The sequence below is a fragment of the Lates calcarifer genome, linkage group LG5 (genome assembly GCF_001640805.2).
Source record: "Lates calcarifer isolate ASB-BC8 linkage group LG5, TLL_Latcal_v3, whole genome shotgun sequence".
NCBI classification, from domain to species: Eukaryota; Metazoa; Chordata; class Actinopteri; family Centropomidae; genus Lates; species Lates calcarifer.
Genome location: NC_066837.1, coordinates 23,095,343 through 23,116,911, shown reverse-complemented (window position 1 = coordinate 23,116,911; position 21,569 = coordinate 23,095,343). Strand labels below are relative to the sequence as shown.

Sequence of the window (21,569 nt, the reverse complement as noted above, 5' to 3'; positions counted from 1 at the left end):
GACCGGGGCCTCCCTTGACTTTGCTGCAAGTGTCTCTCTTGTCTCTCTCTCTCACATATACATGCACAGGGGTGTGCGCACACAGACACATACACATCAGCATGCTTGCAGGCGCCCTATTCGTCAGTGTCTGGCTCATTCTGCCTTCCTTCTGCCTACAGATTGGAGGACAGAGGTAGCGAGGGAGGGCTGAAAGAGAGGAGAGTTGCGAGGCAAAACGGCTGGTCACATGAGCACAGATCTGTTTACAAACCCAAGGCAGAGCAGAGCAAGAGCAAGGGGAGGAAGGGAAAGGCGAATTGCAGGCTCTTTCTGAGCACCATTATGGACTGAAAGAGGAAGAGGGTAAGCCTGCCATGACAAAGCCAGCTGGAGGTGGGAGAGACTGAATACGACACACGCAGACACACTTGTGCACACACACTGCCTTTGTCTCAGATTTTTTTTTTCTCAATTGAAGGAGCAGATGGTTAGAGGGAGAGTAGGACCCCCCCCCCTCCCTACGCACACACACATGCACTGACTGACACACAAACACACACTCACTCACCAGCAAAATACCAAACCCAGCCAGAGGACTGTTGTTGACTGTATGGAGCTGTCCTCACTTTGTTTGGGCTTTGAGGGAAGCACATCTTTGCCTTCTATACTGAGGAGGAAGACCCACTGCAAGATCAGAGGACTGGAGGAGGAGACAACAGACGAGAGGAGAGGGGGGATGAGACTTGTGAAAATCCTCTGTTAAAAAAGCAGCTTTGGGAGGAAGACAAAGCACAGACTAATGCCAGATAATTACCTTCACGGGACGAGGACTGTCATTTTAAATGGTGGATGTCACTGAAACTAGCGAGGGGACGATACTGCAGACACAAAGTGAAGTCAGAGGGGCCCTTTTCTAGCTGGAAATGTAAGTATTTCCTGTTACCGAGCAGCCTGTGTTGTTTATGACACTGTGATTGAGTGAGATTCAGTGTTTCACCATAACAACTCCTGAATAACACATGGTATGAGGTGTCTGAAAAACAATCATTTCTTGTCAACAAGATTTCTTTGTCTCTTCTTCTCTCCCCTGTGATGACATCATTCTCACTGGGATCCAGGAGCACATGAGGTCTCCAGTCACGGTCCAAACCCCAGTCCCAAATCTCCCAATCTTTACACGGAGTGGTTAATCCAGATTTGGGAATGCTGGGCAGCACAGACTGCTGAGCCAACATAACCACACCTCCCAAGGATTTGTGGAATCTGAGCAAATCTGAAAATCTTGATGGTTGTTTTTTGGAGGAGCTAACACAAACCCGAACAAAAGAGCGATCCAGCTCTGGGTGACCAAATCCAGGCTCCAAAACAGATTCTGTGTCCAGAGCTTCTGCCCACGAGCTTGGCTCTCATCCAGCCTACTCCTGACAGGGCCTGAGTTTACTGCTGCTGCCCTGGGAGTCATATTTCATGCAACCATTCCAATGGTGTAACGGTAAGTGAGTGGATTTTTCTGCCTTCTGCCAAATACACAAGAGGCGCTAGCACATGTACTTACTTGTATCTCATAAACTCAAGTTACTTAGTTGCTGACTGCTGGCTAATGGGATTCACATAATGGATGTGTTTGTGAAATGGCAAATTACTGAGAGAATGGAGGCCTCACTTTGTGTTATGGGGTGGATGAGATCACTTAAAATCAGCCACATTCAAGGTCATGTTTGTTTGACAGCTATGACAACTGAAACTGATGATATTTTATTGTCTGACATTATTCTATTTTGTTGTTTTGTTCCTGTTGAGTGCGTCCATGCCAGGTTCATAATTGTATCTCTCATTATGGTACCCTAGGTCTTCCCTAGACCACCCCCCACCCCACCCGTAAATCCCCCAACCCCCAGCCATGTCAAATTATCCACCCCATACCCCCCACAGCGTGCAAGCTGTACCCATTCATTCACTCTAAAGAGAGACACATGGACATTTAGAGGCTGGCAAAGAGCATCCTCGCCGCAAATTAATAGGAACACATGTGGCCTGTGGAAGTGGGGCTTCCTCTGCTATTGTTTAACCAAATGGTCTTAGTCCCCAGAGTTCACTCTGTTTGATATACCCCACCCCCCACCACCTGCAACACGCACACATTTCTGTCTTAGAAATACGCAGACAGACAACGCACACCCGTACTCTTCCATCCCCCCAGTGCTGTCACACACACACACACACACATATACACACACTCTGTCAGTCACCTCTATAGAGTCTGTGGAACAGATGGTGGTGTGACGGAAGTGGTGTCTGTCCTCCATGTTTGTCTTGTTCACAGCCAATTAGCGTGCAGTCCTACGAGCGCTTCAGTTGCCACCACAGTGCCAGTCACAGCTCCCTGAACGCATGTGTATCCAAACAAACACAAACTAGTACATTCAACTCCTTGCTAAATATTTTATGTCGATAACACCCTTGAATCTGTGGAGATGAGCCAGAGTGACAAATACTATATAGTATTATTATACAAATAATACCCTGAGACTACTGTCAAGTAAACATATGTATAAGTTTTACATCTGTACGCACCCCAAGACTCAAAGCCCGCTGACACCAGAAGCCTGCAATGGCACTAGCTCCATGTTCCAGTTAATGATCAACAAACACAAATCTCAAAACCTTAACTGCTCTCTAGACACATTACGGTGCAGTGGCCTGTGCAAATGACCATGTCTAATTTTTACTGCTAGTGTTTTAGACTCAAACTGTTAATGCTAACCATTGTATGCTGTGGCTCTTAAGGGGAGGTTTTAAGATAGGTGATTGGGAAACAGGAGAGTAAACATTTCTCTATGAAAAATGCAGTTTAAAAACACTGAGGCTGTAAACTTAAAATATAGAAGCCTATGAAGAAAAAGTTTTCTGTTATAGGTATCCAAACAAAGACTGAGAGTTACTCCTTAAAAAATAAGAGAATAACCACATAAGAAATGAGAGAGGGTCAAGATTTCTTAAACTTAACTTAAGCAAACATGTAGGTTGGGACTCTTAACCCAGTTAAAGGAAACAGTTAGATGCGTGTCACATATGTAATCTGTACTTCAAACTCTTCCTCTCAGGATGCCTGTGTGGTTTGGGTTTCCAGCGCTCTGAACACTACTGCAGCATGACGTCTGACATCTATCACCTCCCACTCAATGTGTATGTCATTGTGCTGGGCATAGGCCTCTTCGTCTTCATGCTCAGCCTCATCTTCTGCTGCTACCTTTTCAGGTAGGTAGATGGGTGACTGTGAAAATCTGACTAATAAGTGAGAAAGATACAAGAGAAATGTGGAAAAGTACAAAAGGAAATGACATTATACCAAGAGGACTATCCAGTAAGATATTTATTGGCATTATGAACAAGTATAACAACACAGTGTGCCACAGCAGGTTAAAATTAATTCAAATCTACTTTGGTAATAAGATTTTAATATGTGATGATAGTTTGTTTTCAACTGCAAAATGTCCTGAATTGTTTGCAGGTCCTGGCCAAATTGATATTTTTTCTTGACAATGGGTGAAATGACTATGTGTAATGTGAAAGAGTGAATAACAAGCTAACTAGCTGGCTACACTACCATTGTGGAGCATCTAACAGCTATATAGCCAAATATTTCCCTCAGGAGTTGGTGGAGACCAAATCAGAGCTAAAATGAGAGTGAATATTGGACTTGCATTCATCAGCTGGACACAAACACTACTCCAAATGAATGATAATGATGCACCTGTCTGGTAGACGTGTAGAGATTTTCTAATGCATTCACCATGAAAGCTTTTTAAGGGGTTAAAAGGTCAATAATTTGTTTATAGCTCCACCGTCCCAAAGTGGCACAAAAATCAATTAATGAAGGCAGCAAACTAAATGAGGAGATGGATACCACTGTCATATCTGTCTGTTAAATGTAAAGCTACAGGGGAGGAGCCAGTTAGCTTGGCTTAGTACAAAGACATGGGGGAAATGGGGGATGAGAAATAGTCTGGCTCATGCACTCCTGTAAAACCAAAAACTGACATTTATACCATTTGTTTGTACAAATTCAACCAGCTAACCAGTTAACCAGCTGCAGACTGATTATTGTGAAGATTGACTTGAACTATTGAACAGTTATCTAATTCAGCAACTGTTTAGCAACTTGGTAGCCATATCAACTTCATAAGGTGATACTATGTCATCATTCAATATAAGTATAATAACCAAATTTAAGGAATCATTATCAAAAATGAAAATTTTGCTGTATCAACATAAACTGATGTCAGCCTAAAAAACCAGTATCAGTCCAGTTATACAATGATAAGTTTATCTGCTACCAAACTGCAATATGATGATTTATACCATGAAATGACATAAATGTGTCTGAGTGTTAATGCTGTGGTGTCTGTCCCTTTAGTATCTGCTGTTGTATTGGTTCATTGTGGGCAATTTTGCAAATCAATGTCCAGTACTGCTTAATGGCAGTATTGGATTTCTCTATGATTGATGATTGATTAATGACCTTGATTTGTCAGGTGTTTAGTTTGCCAGTTTCACTGAACACAGATATTTTTACCTCTGTTTTTAAAAGTCAATAGTTTATTCATGTGTTTTATAGGAAATTCACTAACAATATATATCAGTACTGTGATGGAGATGTAATCCATTTAACTGAAACTCCTGCTGCAGTGGTAGGAAATGGGAGCATTGATTAACATGCCTGACTTATGTTACAATTGTTACTACAGTCACCACAGATGTTTTTCTCACTCTGTCTCCCTCAGGCTGAAACAACAAGGAACGAGGGAGCAGTTCAGCTACAATGAGGTATGTCACTGCAATATCTGTCACTATGGGTGAACATGTAACACCAGCTTCTAAGGCAGGTTATAAATACTACTATAGCATTTCACACCGTTATCGTCAACTGTGAAACCTAACACCACTCTTTATAGATGACCTTGACTTCATCCATGTGTCATTACCTACATACTCTGATTTTAAAGTGTTAATCCAGTTGCAGTGTAAAAAGGCCTGATATGGTGAGCAGGTAACAGGGTGTGACGGTGTGGTGTGGTAGGTGTGGTGACAGTTGGTGTTGTTTTGTTATGTTTTCAGCTTTGGGGAAGGTTGAGGAGGATACCTTGAGGAGGCTGCAGCTCTGTATTCATAATGATTTTTTAAACTATGCAACAATGAAAAAAAAAAGAGTAAAAGAGTACACACCACTTTTTCAGATACTTTAAGCCAGTCACATCAGGACATTGAACCCATCTAAAGTGTTTGTTTTACACCATAGCTTTTCTGCCAATATAATAGTGCTGACACATCATTCACATGACCTAATGTTTCTCTCTTTCCTCCCTTTTTTCCCACTGTAGGTGGTGCTGAAAGGTGCAAGCAAGAAACTGAGCCTCCTAGGAGTAAGTCAAGCTCTCTGACATGCATGTAAATGTCATGTTTTGTAATGATGCATGTTAAACCCCAACAGCTGTACACATTTCATGTTACCCACACTGTTTCCGTGCCAACTCAGATGATCTATCGTGAGCTGGGAGGGTTCAGTTGGTTAACTCAATCAATTTCTCCTCTCAGATGTGATTAACATGCTGCACTCACTCACAGTGGAGATGTCCTAAAAATATCTCTCTCAAATACAGCCATTTAAAAAATGTCAGAGTGCCTGCTTGACTCTCCACTTCTAGCAGAATATAGGACTCCAGGAATAACTGCACTCATTCAAAATGTATTACAAAAAAGACCTCTTCCTGTCTCCTGTGATTCCTAAAATGACTGCTTTCCTAAGTTCTTTCTTTTTTTTCTCCCCAAGGCAGCAGTAGTGGTTAGGGGTAATTTGGGTTTTCAATTCAATGTCCAATCTTAAGGCTGAGATACTCCTGTGACTTGGAAACATAGTGAAGATAATAAGCATGATTTCAAAACACTGGCTTTTACTTGTGTCATGCCCTGAATCTAGGTCAAATTAAATTAATTCACCTGCCAAATTTACTGATTTATCTTCGGACTGAAAGGTGATTGGTTGTGGTGAGATACAAGCCCATTAATCAAGAAAATATAAACAAACAAACAAATAACCTTGTTGTTATGTTTGTATTTTTTCCATGCAGCAAACCTGTGCGGTGTGCCTGGAAGAATTCAGGACCAGAGATGAGCTGGGAGTGTGCCCATGCTCTCATGCATTTCACAAGAAGTGAGTGTCACAAATCATTAAACAAGTAGTTCGGTATTTAACGAAATTGTTACGTGTATTTACTTTGCAGCTGAGAGTTGTGAGATTAAAACAACTCTCACACCTGTGCGGTAAATGTAGCTAGCAAGAGTCAGGACACGTTAGCCTAGCTTAGCTTAGCATACAGATAGGAAAAAGGGCTAGCTTTCTCTAAGTCTCTGCAGGTTGCCTGGTAACCTCTAGGCGATTAAAAGACACTAGGAGTCATAGAAACTACAACATGCCATTTTACACTAAAACAAACAAGATATAAAGTTAATGTTAATTAGCGAGTTTTAAAAGTGAAGGCAGGTGGGTTTTCTTACCTTTGGACAGAACCATAAACTATTCAGTCTATGGACAGAACCAGGCTAACGCTAGCTGTTACCCCGTGTTTCCAGTCTTTGTGCTAAGTAGCTTGTCGGCTGCTGTCAAATCTCATCTAAGATTGCTAGCAGTTTAAGTGTTGAGCTAACCTCCTGTTATGTTGGAGCAAAGCAGTATTTTTAATCGTATGTTTAAGACACTACAACTGTTTCAGCAAGAACTGTCATGGTGGAAAATAATTATACTCATTTACGAACCACTACATACACCTGTGAGAATTTTACCTAAGAGGAAAACTGTTATAAACCATCCACCAGACGTCTTCACTAGATTTTAAACCCAACCATTATAACACTAGTAATAGCTTCTTTTTTATTGTTGTTCCAAAAAGTATTCAAACTGCTACCTTGGCGTAGGGGTTAATATGATCTACCAGTTTTGTCGAAGATGTTTCTGGTAAACCATTAGCATTATTTATTAAGCTGACTGTCACTGTTTGTGTCCTGTCAGGTGCCTGCTTAAATGGCTGGAAATCCGCAGCGTGTGCCCCATGTGTAACAAACCCATCCTCCGGCTCCACACAGACGCTCCCCAGGGTGCTGAGGGTCCCATGGACCCAGAGGAGGTGTGAGGGATTTGGAGAAGAGGAAACCGAACTCCCCTTACAGAAAACACACATATTAATACACTAGGGATGATGGACAGTGGTCATCTTTAAGACATCTCACAGGAAATGTTGATAATGATCCCAGTGGCTGCCTTGCTGCTGACCTTTGAGCAATATGCCTTGGTGGGAAATTGGATATTGACAGCACCAAAATGATTTGGTCAGATCAGTCAGGGAGAGGGTGGATGAATAGGATCTTTTCATAAAAAATGCTCCTAGTTCTACTTCCATATTGCACTGTTCACCAAAAACATGACAGGAAAAAGGAGCCACTTTAGAGAGCAGGCTATCATTGCAACTGTCACTGGACGACTAGTGCAGCACTGCCAGAGACAAACAACACTACAGGCATTCAGCAGGACATCAGAGTACAGGATCAGTATGGATACCTCTAATATCTCAGGGGTGTTACCAATACAGCCAGCACAAACCATGTCAGTCACCCTATAACCCTGTGCCACACATGCATCTTCAATACTGCCAATGTAGGTGAAATGCTCCAGTAGTCAGAGGTAGACACAACCTCCGGCTGTAACCAAGACCAGCGGGATTACAACCATGACAATTTAAGTAGACAATATTGTTACCAATTGTGTCCCAGGCCCTTTCCTTTCAAAAAGAGACTGATAGAAAAATAGTCTTGCCTGTATGTATTGTATGTAAATGTGTCCCTATATATATTGTTATTTTGTATTTGTTGCTTTTAAATAAAACGTCACGTAATGTATTGTAATGGCGCTGGATTTATTGAGAGACAAACCAATTGTTCAATTTATTGAGAGTGTTCCAACAAGTGTGATAAGGATCTTTTTATAAATCCATTCAAAAACATAGTAAACTAATAGTCATTCACAGACATTCACTCTTACCTTCTTAGCTCACACTCATTTTCATACAAAATGGATTAAAATGCAAGTTAATGAAATAGTGAATACCAATACACTGGAGTCCACTCACGAACATAAAAGAGTATATTTGGTCTTTAAGTTGCAGCTTCAGTGCCTTTAGCTTCCACAAACTCCATGGCCTTCTCTTTGACTGCCTGGATACTCTGCGGGGTGCCATGCTTCTTTTCGTACTCCAGGTAGCGCTTGAAAAAGAACTTGATCTTTTTTATTGAGACACTCAGGTGTATCACTCGATCAAAGAGCGCCCTACAGGACAGAGGAAGTTGGAAAACATGAAACATTTTTTAATGTTGTTTTACCTTCATATGCGCAACCAGTTCACAGATCAGTTTTATTACATATAACAATAAGGCTTGGCAAATGATCGTTTGCTCACCTGACGTCTTTCTGTGATCCGTGTTTGACCATGAGGTCAATGAAGACGGACCAGAGGTCGGTACGTTTGGGATAGCTTGTCAGGACTTTGTCAAACATGGTGCGACCTTTCTCTACATCACCATAACGGAACTCCAGCTGAGCGAACTTGGCAATCACATCCACACCTGAGAGGAGGGATGACAATACGTAAAGGTTAAAACCTGAGAGACACAGCTGGGACAGGGAAGCAGAATCTGAACGGTTACATACACTGCACTCTGACACAGACTGCACATTCAAAGGGGTGAGAACTCACTGGTTTCAGCAAGTGGTGGGTGTTAAAAAATATAAACTGACATCAAACTTTTTGTGGTATGTCTTGCATATTCACACAGGCCATCTTACTTTCTTTGGAAGGCAGACTCTTCAGCGCCCTCTGCAGGAGAGCACTGGCAGCATCGCTCTGACCCTGCTGGAGCAGGAAGGTCCCATAGCTCAGCCACACTGCCTTATTCTGACGGAAACGCTTCACCATTGTCTTATACAAGCCCTCCACCTCCTGCATACAGCCACAAAATAGTGCACACAACACATAGAAAGAGAAACATGCAGACATTAAAGGCTACAGAACACAGTATCTGAGCATCAAGTGGGCAAGCTGCGTAAACAACAGAAAGCTTAGGTGAGTTAAACACTCAATAGACTGTACCTTGGTCTTGTTGGACTTGGCGTAGATGTCAGCCAGCTGCTGGTAGACCGGCAGAGGCTCGCAGAACTGCAGCGCCCGCTCAAACACTTTCTTTAGGGTCTCCTCTGTGCCGTACATGTTCTCCAGGTTCAGCAGGGCCACCCACACATTCAGCTTCTCCTGCTCCTCCCTGGACCAACACAGAACAGGATACACACCACTGTATCTCATCATACAAACAACATTCATCTCTATTTATGAGTAATGAAAGAAGATAAAATAGTCAAGATTCAACAGTGTTTTACTATCTGAAACTAAGGGCAGTATTTTGGAATTAAATATTTCTTCCACTTATTTGAATTGGCTCTAATTGTCTTAAAGGGTTTGAGAAAAAATTTATTTGTTTCTGTCCTTAATTTAAATTGGCTTGGTCTGCCAGTGGTCGTATATATTGTCTAATACATAGCTCTCTCTTTACTACGAATCTGAACTTTATTTTTAATTTCATAGCATTTAAGGTTGTTATTTTTTTGCAGACATGACTGAAAGCTGGACTATTGTTTTCCATTTTTTAATGCCTTCCTGCTGTGTAGCGTTTGGGTAGCGTGTTTAAATAAGGAGATGTTTTAACCCAACAGGAGTACCAAAAGTCCACTACTCTATCAGTCACCTGAAGGAAATAGTTTTGAGAGCCCTCTCAGCCACAGCTCGGGCCTGCTCGATCTGTGTGGCCTGCAGATGGTGAGCCATGTACTGGAGCCAAACCAGAGAGCTGTTGGGTGAAGCTAGGAGCAGGCGCTCGAAGGCAGCTGCGTCTTCGGGCCGCAGGCTGGGATCCATGAGCTCAGCTTCCCGCTGTACCAGCGCCTTCTCTGCTGCCTTTTTCTCCTGCTCCAACTCATGACGAGACTTCTTCTGGGGCTGAGGTAGAGTAGGTTCAGGACAAAAGACCGAAGAGGAAAGAGAAAGAAATCATAAATAAAGACCAGGTGGGCAGACTAGAAATTTAATTTTATAGATAATCCTGAAATTATAGATGCTCCTTTGCGGTTGCCTCACCTTGCTGTCTGCAACTTGGTCCTCTTCATCACTGGAGTCCCCATCCTTAGCTGCAGAGGCAGGCTTTAGGCAGTTCAGTCCCATGTCCCAGGAGAAACCTGCTGCCACCTGCAGTCTGGATGGACCTGCTGAGCTGGCTGTCACCTGCTGAGGGAGGGAAGGGGAAATTTAATTTTGGGATTTTTAGATATTAATATCACTACACCTACCAAGTAGCATGATATTTACCTCCTTTGCGGGAGCGGGTTTGGGTTCTTCCTCATCTTCCTTATCCTCCTCTTCCCTGAAGTACACCTCAACTCCGCTGTCATTATCATCAGTCCTTGCTTTCTTTGTTTTTTTCTTTTTCTTTTTTGGGACCTGGGACTCTGCTTGTTTCTGGCAAATAAAATAACATAGAGATGACCATCAAGAATTAAATCATCCACAACACATGCACATAATTGCTGCAGAGGCCATCTGGTTGGAATTAAAGTTGCAGAGTATGCAGAGGGACTGAGGCCAAGATCAATGCAGCATTTATTACTGTCAGACCAAAGGATAATGACTGAATGATGAATGAAGATGGCTGTGATCTGTGTGGAAGTGGTCTCCCATACTGGTTGCTGCTCACCTAGTGAATCATGTACAATGTGTTTACTATTTAATGGGAAGTAGAAAGGAAGGAAAGAAATCTGATGTGAGAGTGAAAGGAAACCAGGGTTGTTGGTTACCTGTTCGCTCTCGGACAGCGCGCGTTTCTTCTTCTTCTCTGTATCGTGTTTCTTCTTCTCCTCTCCGACGAGACGCAGTGGCAGGCCGAGAGATTCTGGAAGGATGTCTGGTTTCCCGGTGTCCGCTGGGAGCAGAGAGAGGTTGACGAACTCCTCCTCTAGGTCAATACTGAGGACGAGAATAGAAAGAGCTGCAGACTAAAAATGACACGATGACAGTATTGATTTGAGAGAATTACTGTAACCTAAAGCTGCACTGGGCAAGAGCTTATGTAAAGACATACAATCAGCATTACACTGCTAGATACTTCCCATTTGTTCAAATTAAATTCTGATCTTTGATATGATGACTTCTTGTTTTTTCATTCTACATTCATGTGTCACAAGGAATTTTAGCCCTAAAGCTACTAGTTACGTTAAATGTATGCTGGTGTAACCTTAGTCAAAATAAAGTCTGGGTACTGTGAAGTTCATTACGAAAAACTCAGGGCCAAACTGTTTTTTGTACCTGAGGATCTTGGTGGTGAGCAGAGTGTTGGGAGGCAGGTGCTCAGAGAGGACCTTGTGGCTGCTAACAAAGTACTTGGTGGACTGCTGAAGTTGGGCTCTTCCGGTTATATACCGAGACAACCTGGAGGACAAATATGTGGTCAAAAAGTCACACTTTTAACAAGATGACAGAGCAGCAAGAAGAAGTAATGAGAAGGACAGAGGAAATGCCATGATACCTGCTGAAATCTAGTGCCAAAGAAAGGTAAAGCTCATTTTTAGTGCAGGATGAATTACCTGATGAAGACACCCTGCTCTCCCACAGACTTGACGTAGCCTCTGATGATCTGTCCCTCCTTCAGTTTGTCTAGAGACAGAACTTCGAGGTCCTTCACTGGCTTGGCCTGTTGTGGGTTCAGCCTGAAGAAGAGTTACAATCACACAACGTTATAAGATTTGTTGAGGTCTTAAGCTGTGAATGTGTGAAAGCAACTCATGCAACAACGACACCTGTCATACCTTGATGGTCGTAGAGACAGCTGCCACTTGCCATTTTCATTCCCTAGGAGGAAACACCTGAGGCCAAAGAGGAGGCAAGACATGAAACTGACTGGTATTCTATGGCAACAATTTCCCATTAGTGCATTCTGGGTAATGGAAAGTCAACATTTATAACCATGATAATAAGGCTGCAGTGCTTCAAATGGTTCATTTTGTTTGGCTTAAATCACAGCCAATTTACTTTTGTTTCATTTTGGTGCAGGAATAAATAGAAGTTATTCACAGTTTGTAACTAAAATAGAACATTACAAGGCAAAAATTGGCCTTGCTTGGTGTGACACAGGCTTTATACTCCTTCTCTTACTCCTTCCAAACTGCTTGACAGATGGTCGGACAGCTTTGGAAACCTCCTCCTCCCACACCTATCCGACAGTGGATAAGGAGGGGGTCTGTGTCCGACCATTTCTGTAACTTTCCAAAAACCAAAGATCTGACATTACCAATATGCTCAACAGCAATAGCGCAACATTATGAATGTGTTTCGGGACAGACTGAAAATATGTGCCTATATCCCTGTCAAAGTGAAATCATGTCTCCCCCTCTCTATATGACAGCCAGATTTTCACTCCGCCTTCCAGTATGGCTGTTTGGGAACTATAAACACTTGATTTCCTGCAGGGTCGGACAGCACGTCTTACAAACTAGTTCTGAGAGACCATAAGCCAGCCTCAAGCCTAACTGTGCAATACATACTGAAGGGTTCATCATACAAAGGTGACTACTGCATCTACTGACCTGAGTATCTGATCCTTTCTGTACCCATCCAGTGGGTTTGGCCTGTAGGCATCAGCCAGGTCAGTAACAGCAATGGCTCCCATGCCACCGAAGGGAAGCTTGACCAGAAGGCCAACTTGTGGCTGAATATTAGTCACGATCCCCAAAGCAACGCTGCCTTCCTCCAGTTTATGGACACCTGGAAAACATGCAGGAATCAAATATACAGAATGCAAAAGTAGTAAAAAAAACAAAAAAAAAAAAAACACGTAAAAACACAAACAAAAAGTCTGAGCTGCTCCTACCGATGAGTGACAGCACAAAACGATGAGGTTTGGAGCTGATTTCTACCACTTTAGCATGGACTGCTTGGCCCAGCTTGTACAGTTTCTCTGGGTGGCTGGCATCCTGAAAATAAGAACAAATGGGATTTAAATGAAACATTGATTCTATTGTATAGTTTCTCTCACCATTTTCAGCACTTGCATGTTAAAAATGATCAGACACCTGATGTTCTAATACATATGAAGTGACAAAATGCATACAGCTTTAAACTTACTTTAAGATCAGTGATCATGGCCAGAAGTTCAACTGTCCCAGTAAGAGAGGGATCAGTGGTGACCTCCAAAGACTTCCTCTCTGGATTAAACTGGAAGGAGAAGCATAAGCACACTGAAAAACATGGCTGCAGTTGCAAGAACATTCTAGGAAAACTGTAAAGAAGAAAAAGCCACATACAGCAGGACACTGTCCTCCAAAACGTACCTTTGATACAAAGCATGTGATTTCTTCCCCGACCTTATAGCTATTAAGTTTTTCTTTTGCTGTGACTGATTTGAAATCTGCACTCTTATCCAGTTTGCTACAGGGAGAAAAAGAAACACAGACAAACTGAAATCAGACCAACCACATAATGTGTAAAATACACACACACACATACTGACACAAAATGTTAACAGCCTGGTCAGCACCACAGGTTTTATTAATTTAATTGCTGCATTTAATCTCTGTACAATACAATACTCTATTAAAACAAAGGCCAATGGACATCAATGTGTGGTGTCTGTAACTTTTCTAATTTCATTTAGGATTACATGATAACATTCAGGTTATTATGCAGGATATCATGTAATGCTGGTCACGATAGTCGTACAATTGACTGTATTATAAAATTACCTGGGTATAAGCGTGAGCTCAGGAATGGTGTATGTAAATTTGGGATGGGAAAATGGCAAGAATCTGAAAAAAGACAGAGAGAAAGAGATTAATTTCAAGTTCAATACAATTTTACAATAGATGGAAATTAATTACATTCATCTTAATACTTTTACAGGGGTTTTAAGGTTATGAATGGAATAAAAACTACAAGACCAAAGTAGGAACTTGCAAAAAAATAAAACAGTCTATTCCAACATGCAAAATGAGGCACTTCAGCAGTGTTAACCTGTGACTGGAGGCTTCTCGTCCTCCAATGACCCTAGCAGTGACCGTACTGCCCACTTTCACCAAGGACGTCGGAAAGGATCCCAGACACACTTTTGTGACCTCCACCACCTCAGACACGTGCACTCTGCCTGTGCTCCCATCCTCTAGCGTGACCTGAATGCAGGTAGGCTTCACTGTCCGCACTTTCCCCTGCACGATCTCACCGAAGCAGTGACCCTTGGAGCCTGACTGGTTTTCTGAGGTCGTGCGCTGTCGTTTTGGTGCAGTGCGCTGCCACGACACTAGAGGGAGCCCTTGCAGTTCCTGACAGCTGGGTTCTGTAACCTCAACGGCCAAACTCATTCCTGCCTTCAGCTTCTCCGACTCAGACAGGAATACCTCATTCAGGTGGCTCCTAGTTTGGATCACAGTCAGCTGTGCCGTATCATCCAATGAGATGACAGCAAATTCTTTGTCTATGTACTGCACCATTGCTGTGTATTTAGATTCTTCACTTAACTGTAAAAAAAAAAAAATCTATTATTAAAGACTGAACGAAAAAATGTAAAGAAAATATTAATAATTCTAGAGGGGACATTTTGAAACATGAATTTAACCTCCCATCCCACTCCAGTAACTTCTGTACACTCCCTTACAGATAATGATTGAGATACTGTCTTCTACTGTCTGACTCTTCAGAAAAAATACACCTACAGTGCATTAATTTGAAAAAGTGTTCAGCTTAACTTTCCTTACTATGAAACAAGTCATTAAATGGCATTACGAAGAGTAACACTCACCGATTTCTTGTTTCCCAGCAGCTTGGAAAGGAGGGACACATGGACACAAGAAGACAGGATGTCAACATGAAGGAGGACTGCAGTGGCCTTCTGTCCTGGGTTCAAGTTAACACCTAAAAAGAACGCAGCCAACAGGAAACACATAACGTATTTTTGCAAAATAAAAAATATATTATATGTTAAAGGTCCCAAGTCTGTCCCAAATATCTTCACTACAATGTCCTGACATTATTAGATAGTAATTGTGTGTTATTTATGTAAGTAACCAATCAATACTGCAGTACTTCATTATGTACTACATCAACAACATGAAAACCTGATTCCAGCCTGTGCCTATGTACATGCCAAAATATTGCAGGAAATGTGAATATAAAGTAAATTATCATTATATATTATAGAATAATCATCATTATATTATAATTATTATTATAAAGGAGTAAAACATTTATGAATTTCAAACCAAAAGACTAAAATATGTATTCAACAACTTTTCACATGTTTCTGGTTAAAAACATACCCATGACATGGTGCTTGCTGGCCAGTATGGTAGCACCGGCCAAATCATCAGACTTAAAGGTTGCACCGCTGTCTTCCACAGTATCCACAGTCAGCTTCAGCTTCTGACCCACAAAAAGAGCAGCAAGCTGCTGGCGAAGATCACTATTATCTGAGAGTAAAGGTAGACATATTGAGAGGTTAGACACTATAAGGCCTGACTTCAGCTGAAGAATGAATTCAACAAAATATCTAAATAGCTGTTTGCAGGAGGCAAGTGTTTTTATCACAGAGACAGACAACACATTCTTACCCCTCATAGCCAACATTTCAGTCACAGCTCTTCTCTCCTGCAGACCATTAATGAGTCTGGTCTGAGTGTCCCCCTCTGGAGATATGACTTCTGAAATCTTCAGTGTGACCAGGAAACGCCGCTTTTCCTCATCCAAGTTGGTCACCTTGGCGATGACTGTCTGGCCCAGCTGGAAGGCGACTGTCGCATCACTGATGAACTTGTCAGTCAAGGCCTGGGAAGCAGAGCAGAGAAAGAATTTTAGCAGGAAAAATAAATTAACAACATGTACAGATTTTCAGGTTAAATGTTACGACACAAAGCCCTTTACTCACCGACTTGGGTGCGAGACCAACAAGGCCATATGGGAACTCTACAAAGACACCATAGGACATGATGTTCTTGACCCAGCCAATCAGCTGCATTCCAACTGTGATCTCTGAGAAATCTTTGGCAACCACTCCCTCCTCCAGTGACCACCTCACGGTGGGTTTCTTGGTGAGAGACTTTAAAAGAGGAGCAGCTAAGGAAAATACAGGAAATATTTCATACTGTACAGAATCAAACAAAGTAGGTTTGAGGTTAATTTTTCAGTTAAAATCGGATTCGCAACAAATGTACACTCAATTTTAAGACAGGATACAATATTCTGTTTGTTATTGTTGACACAGATGAGGTTTGAGATGTTGTCTCCCTCCTGCAGGCTCTCCCACAGCAGAGGGCAGTTGCTCATGTGATCAGAGAGGTGCATGGTGGGAAGTACGGTTCGTATCTCGTCAGGGAGGATGGCCACCTCCAGACCGTTGACCAATTTTTTCAGCACCTTGGCCTCTAGCCTCTACATCACAGACACATTGCAGATGTTAGATTAGTAAAATGTAGAGGCCACACCAACACAACCCACTGGGAAAAAAGCATGAGGTCTTTAACTTACCGTTCCCACCTCACAGTCAAACTCAGGCTTGGCAGTTTCTCCCTCCACTGCTACTTTAAATGACAGCACCATCTTTGCCTTCTCGGGGTCACACTGAAGAACTTTGGTCTTTAACACCTGGACCATCAATGGAAACAAACAGCTTAGCAGATCTCAGATGAAAGGCTTGTTTCTAATGGTTCCTAAATATCTTGATTTAAGACAGCAAAAACCTTCGACCAGATCAGTAAAAGACAGGATCTCAGTGTCTCCTCACCTGCCCAATGTAGAAGAGCTCCTCAGGACTGCTGATGGGCTCAGAGCTGAGTTGATTGAGCGGCACCAGACCCTTGACGTTATTATAGAAACGAACAATGCAGCCAAAGTCTTTGATGCAGACGATGTATCCGTGGGACACGCAGCCGGGACGAGCATCGGCATAACTGAGGAACAGTGGTAGGGAGCTTTCAACCAGGGCCTTCTTTCTGGTCAGGTACAGCTTCTTATTCTCTGCATCTACTGTCAGGACCTAAAGGAATATATTCACACATAAACACAGAGGAACAAGGCAAATATGCAAATCTGCCAAACAGCTGACACTGCATTCTTGTGGTTTTTCTATCCACTTTAACACAAAGTAGAGAACTGCACTGACCCGACATTTGACCTTCATGCCCTCCATGTACTTCTTCTCTGGGTTCTTGAGGATAATGTCAGACAGGTGGGTGCGAGGCACCAGACCTTTAATGTGGTCAGACAGATGCACCACCATCCCATGATTCAGCAGGACTGATACTTTCCCCTGAGAGGGAAAGAAGAGGATGTGAGGCATACGAGAGACACAGGGAAAGAGCCAGGAAGCTATAAAAATGAAATAATAATATATGTGGAGAGGGTAGCTGAATACATGTCTCAACAATGATTAAATGAAAACTGTGTCTAGATTTAATCTTGTGTTCATTAACTCCAATTACATCCATCTAAATGTTAGGCAGATTGCCAATAGGCTTTGAAAAGGTGCATCAGTTGTGTTAAAAAAAAAAAAAACATACTACATACTTTGATGTCCATAATTAGTAATCATCTTAATTCAGTGTCAACTATCTACACTTTTCCACTGGTATCTTGAGTCTCATTTAAAAACACTCTAGTTTTTCAAACCAAATGTTCAACTGCCTTATTAAAAATTCTTACATCTACACCTTCTCCTCATTGGAAAATCTGCAATCTATGAGCATGCCAATATGTTCTGTTGCAAAAGTTTAATCACAAGATACAAGATGTTTAATATTTCACTGAAAAGTCAACTTTAAGTTTATGTGACCTGGAGGCTTCAGGTTTACACATCACATTTGTTTAAGTCACATATTGTACCATAACTGGCTTCCAAACAAGTTGTGATGTTACAAATAAGCTACAATCAACAACTCGGGGCACCTTGTTGTGCCATACCACGTATCAAGGCCTGTCAACCCCCCCTTTCCCCAACCTTTCCTGTCTATTTCTACTGTCACTATCTGATAAATGTGATATCATATTATACGACTTAAATGTAACCACACAAATGAGAAGAAAAAAGGTCAGTTCAAGCCAAGTATATAGCTAGGCACTTGTAATTCTTACCTCTACAATTTGACCAGCGTGAAGATCATGATATCTATAAAAGGGCCTCTCAATCACACTCCTGGAAATAAGACAAGATCATTTTGTCAGAATTTCAAAACTCTGACTTCAATGCTTCCTGTGAGGAGAGACACAAAATGCGGAGCCACATACCTGCGCAGACTAGCAAAATGAATTTGATCCAGGGGACTGAAGTTCAGGATCCTACAGGTGTGCTCAGGCATTGCCAGCACTCTGTTCTCATTGGCTGGCTCATTCACCTCTTTCAGGTTGTTCCTCTGTCAAGAAAGGCAATTAAATGATATTAACTGAGCTGGCAGAGTATGCGCAGACAGCATTCATTCTTCCTGCTGAAAAGGTTTTAATCAAAATTCTCAAGGCATCACATTCACTCACGTGTACAAATGCCAACGTTTTGTCAGGCAGTTCCAACATGGCTCCAGACCTGTGGTGAATAGTGGTCATCTTGCAGTCCTTCACCACCTCACCAATGCGATCACCACCAGCAGGAGTGGGGTCAACTCTGGGCTCAGGCTGAATGAGGTAGCTGCGCAGACTCAAACCCACCAGACGTGTGGACGGCTCTACGTAGAGCACACATGCTTGCACCTGGGTGGATGAAAGCAAAAGAGGGTTAGGCTGCTGACTTTATAATATAGTATGAGCAGAGAACACAGAGACATTAACTGGTAAGATTTACCACTTACACCATTTTAATAGGGTGAATTTCAATCGAAAACATAAATGAGTGCCAACGTCTCCTATCAGAAGGCTAAAAATGATGACAGACTCAATGTTGTACACGCCAAAAGGATCCATCTGCAGAGTCAGTTTTACCTCAGCTCCTTCTGTGTAGTTGGCTGCATGTTCAGGCTCCATGTGGAGAAAGTCCACCTGGCCGCTAAAGGAGGACAGGAAGTCCAGGATCAGACCATGTTTGGTCACCTACAATAAAGAGAATTCTATATTATCAAAATGAAATGATTACAGGGGACATACAGGGCAACAGCAGATCATTCACTCCGAATTTTACCAATGAATTTTCATCCTATATTCAGACAGAAGATGTATTGATATTGTAATAATAAAATAGTAATGAATGAATGTCATTGTCATTGTAAAAGCCATCTCTACCTTCTTGATGGTAGCTTTGACCAGAAGACCAGGCAGAAGGTTAGTGAGGTTCCAGCCCTGCTTGGACTCAGCACAGGCCTGGGTGATGGTCAGCGGGCTGGCAGAAAGCCGGACCACACGCCCTTCGTTCTTTACTTCTTCCACTTGAGAAGTCACATACTGACCCACTTTCAGCTCTGCAGATGTGAGAACACAGAATAAGACATAAATGCCTGATATATTTTGAATACTGATATTATTTTCCCTGACTGAATTTCCTCACTGAATGAAAAGCAAACTAAAATACTTTGTCATACCTTCTGGGTTGTTGTGCTGATCTTTTATTGCTTTCGTGGACAGGAAGGCTTTAGACCCACTAATGCCAATGTCAACTATGCAGCCGTGATCCTCGATACTTTCCACACATCCACTCAAGACCTAAATTAAAACACAGTATTAACATTTCAATACACTTAAGATTTAAGAAAAATTCTAACTGAATATTTGCTTTAATAACTCACCATGCCAGCTTTCAGAGAGCTTGAGGAGAGAGCCTTGTTAACCAGCTTTGGGTTGACTGACAGCTGGATGCTGAGAGAGCCTCCTTTAGCTATGTCCAACTTGGCAACCACACATCTTAACACCATGCCGGGGAGGAAGAGGTGTGGCAGAGAGCATATCTCCTGTGAAGAATAAGAACCAGATATTAGAAATACATCACTAAATATCCTGGATGTGCATAATATATTCAAAGGATCACTCCACGTGTCTACCTCTGTGTCAGCTGAATCCAGCTGTTCACTAAGCAGCTTGGTATACGAGTCACTGATGTTCTTGATGCTGAGGAAGCCTTGCAGACCACAAGGCAGACCGACTGTAACCTCGAAGTCTGTAACCTCCTTCACACATCCCAGCATCAGCATACCCTCCTTCACATTCTGAGAGGAAAAACAACCAATATCAGTTAAAAAACTAAAACTAATTTTACTCTTTTTAATACATTTAGCAAATTCCTAATATGCACTCGGTCTTTTCAAATATATTACCTTGATATGTAGGATTTCCACACACTTGGCTGCTGCATTGAGAGTTAGACCATCTTCTTTTTTTTGCTTCTTGAGTTTCTTGCCGTCATCTTTGACTGCTCCCTTTCTTTTCTTAGTTTCTGCTTGTTCATTGGACTGCAAGAGAAAAGCAAGCATGAGACTTCCAAACTGAACTGTATGTTGTGTGAAAAGGAAGGCATATGATGGGAGAGTGACAGCAGCAGATGTGAAAGAAGAATTTCCACTTTAGTAATGTATCAGCACATATTTGAAAATTATATTATGTGGTAATCCTTGCTCTGTGGATAGTCATATAACTTCTCACTGTGATGTCTTTTCACAATGCTCAGTGATTTGTCCAGACAAAGTTAGGTCTTCTGGATACAGGAAGAGGAGAAAAGAGCTGTACCTGGAACAGGTTGTCCACTTCGCTCCGCTGCACCACTATTTTACTCTCAGTGGTCTTCTTTGCTGTCCCTCCCCGAGGGAAGTCCTCCTCTGCTGATGCCATGTTTGATGTTGTTTCAAACGTCTAAGAAAATTAATGTTACTGTGAATAAACAGACCATATCAAGATCCTTAAGCTGCTGATATGCTAGCACAAATGATTAGAACACACCACAACTATGGATATAGGCAGTCTCTAAAGCCGGTTTGACTTTCTTACCGTAACTGTTAACTTTACTTTTGAGACTTCTACAAAAATAATGATTACAGGGCAGTCACAAACAGGGACTTTTCATTAGAACCACATTCTGTATGATTAATCAAATACAAAGTATTTAAGTAAACTATTTAGGTTCTTGGAAAAGCAGAGTAAAGGCAACTGAATCAATAGCATTATTGCCCCCCGTAAAGTTAATGCTAAAAACATGCATGAGATAATCGTTAGCTAAAGGTTAACATGTTTCAGCATTCGTGCAGAATACGTAGTTTTGTCGGTTAACAAAAAGTCCGTATACAAAACTCGTTTATAATTAAAGTTGTTCAAATATATTGGCACTATTTACCATGAAATATTTCCTTACATTAAATCTGCGGCTTGAGAATATCCAAACTCACATGTTGTTCAGCAACACGCCATGATCACAACCCGGAAGAAAAACTCATACGGGCGTTTCATTCTATGCCCAATCACAGAGCAAATAGAATGATTGACACTAGCTGT

At 41.9% G+C, this 21,569-nt stretch overlaps 2 protein-coding genes across 6 annotated transcripts; one reads left to right on the top strand and one right to left on the bottom strand.

Annotated features, from left to right (window-relative positions):
- The first annotated feature begins 226 nt into the window (after nucleotides 1-226).
- Nucleotides 227-7,938, top strand: zgc:175214 (uncharacterized protein LOC557610 homolog). The gene is made up of 7 exons (XM_018664646.2): nucleotides 227-907; nucleotides 1,101-1,474; nucleotides 3,087-3,240; nucleotides 4,767-4,809; nucleotides 5,364-5,405; nucleotides 6,111-6,193; nucleotides 7,049-7,938. Exons 2-7 carry the CDS (start codon nucleotides 1,450-1,452, stop codon nucleotides 7,167-7,169), a joined length of 468 nt encoding a protein of 155 aa, XP_018520162.1. The 5' UTR covers nucleotides 227-907; nucleotides 1,101-1,449; the 3' UTR covers nucleotides 7,170-7,938.
- pdcd11 (programmed cell death 11) lies at nucleotides 7,929-21,526 on the bottom strand. 5 transcript variants are annotated; one of them, XM_018664642.2, is made up of 36 exons: nucleotides 21,464-21,526; nucleotides 20,811-20,933; nucleotides 20,402-20,536; nucleotides 20,129-20,293; nucleotides 19,877-20,038; nucleotides 19,673-19,793; nucleotides 19,377-19,552; nucleotides 19,080-19,187; nucleotides 18,639-18,851; nucleotides 18,396-18,520; nucleotides 18,243-18,303; nucleotides 17,275-17,421; nucleotides 16,897-17,148; nucleotides 16,641-16,757; nucleotides 16,350-16,544; nucleotides 16,042-16,212; nucleotides 15,728-15,941; nucleotides 15,437-15,586; nucleotides 14,920-15,032; nucleotides 14,139-14,638; nucleotides 13,871-13,933; nucleotides 13,460-13,556; nucleotides 13,254-13,343; nucleotides 13,000-13,102; nucleotides 12,716-12,893; nucleotides 11,939-11,995; nucleotides 11,717-11,839; nucleotides 11,439-11,561; nucleotides 10,931-11,099; nucleotides 10,446-10,595; nucleotides 10,218-10,364; nucleotides 9,829-10,079; nucleotides 9,180-9,348; nucleotides 8,876-9,029; nucleotides 8,490-8,655; nucleotides 7,929-8,359 (listed from the first exon to the last, which is right to left on the bottom strand). In XM_018664642.2, the coding sequence occupies exons 2-36, from the start codon at nucleotides 20,910-20,912 to the stop codon at nucleotides 8,188-8,190; spliced, it is 5,439 nt and encodes a 1,812-aa protein (XP_018520158.1). In that variant the 5' UTR covers nucleotides 20,913-20,933; nucleotides 21,464-21,526; the 3' UTR covers nucleotides 7,929-8,187. The 5 variants fall into 5 exon arrangements, with proteins under 5 accessions (XP_018520158.1, XP_018520156.1, XP_018520157.1 ...); XM_018664640.2 differs by having other exon boundaries at nucleotides 21,430-21,520; XM_018664641.2 differs by having other exon boundaries at nucleotides 20,811-20,951; nucleotides 21,430-21,511.
- Nucleotides 21,527-21,569: the final 43 nt, after the last annotated feature.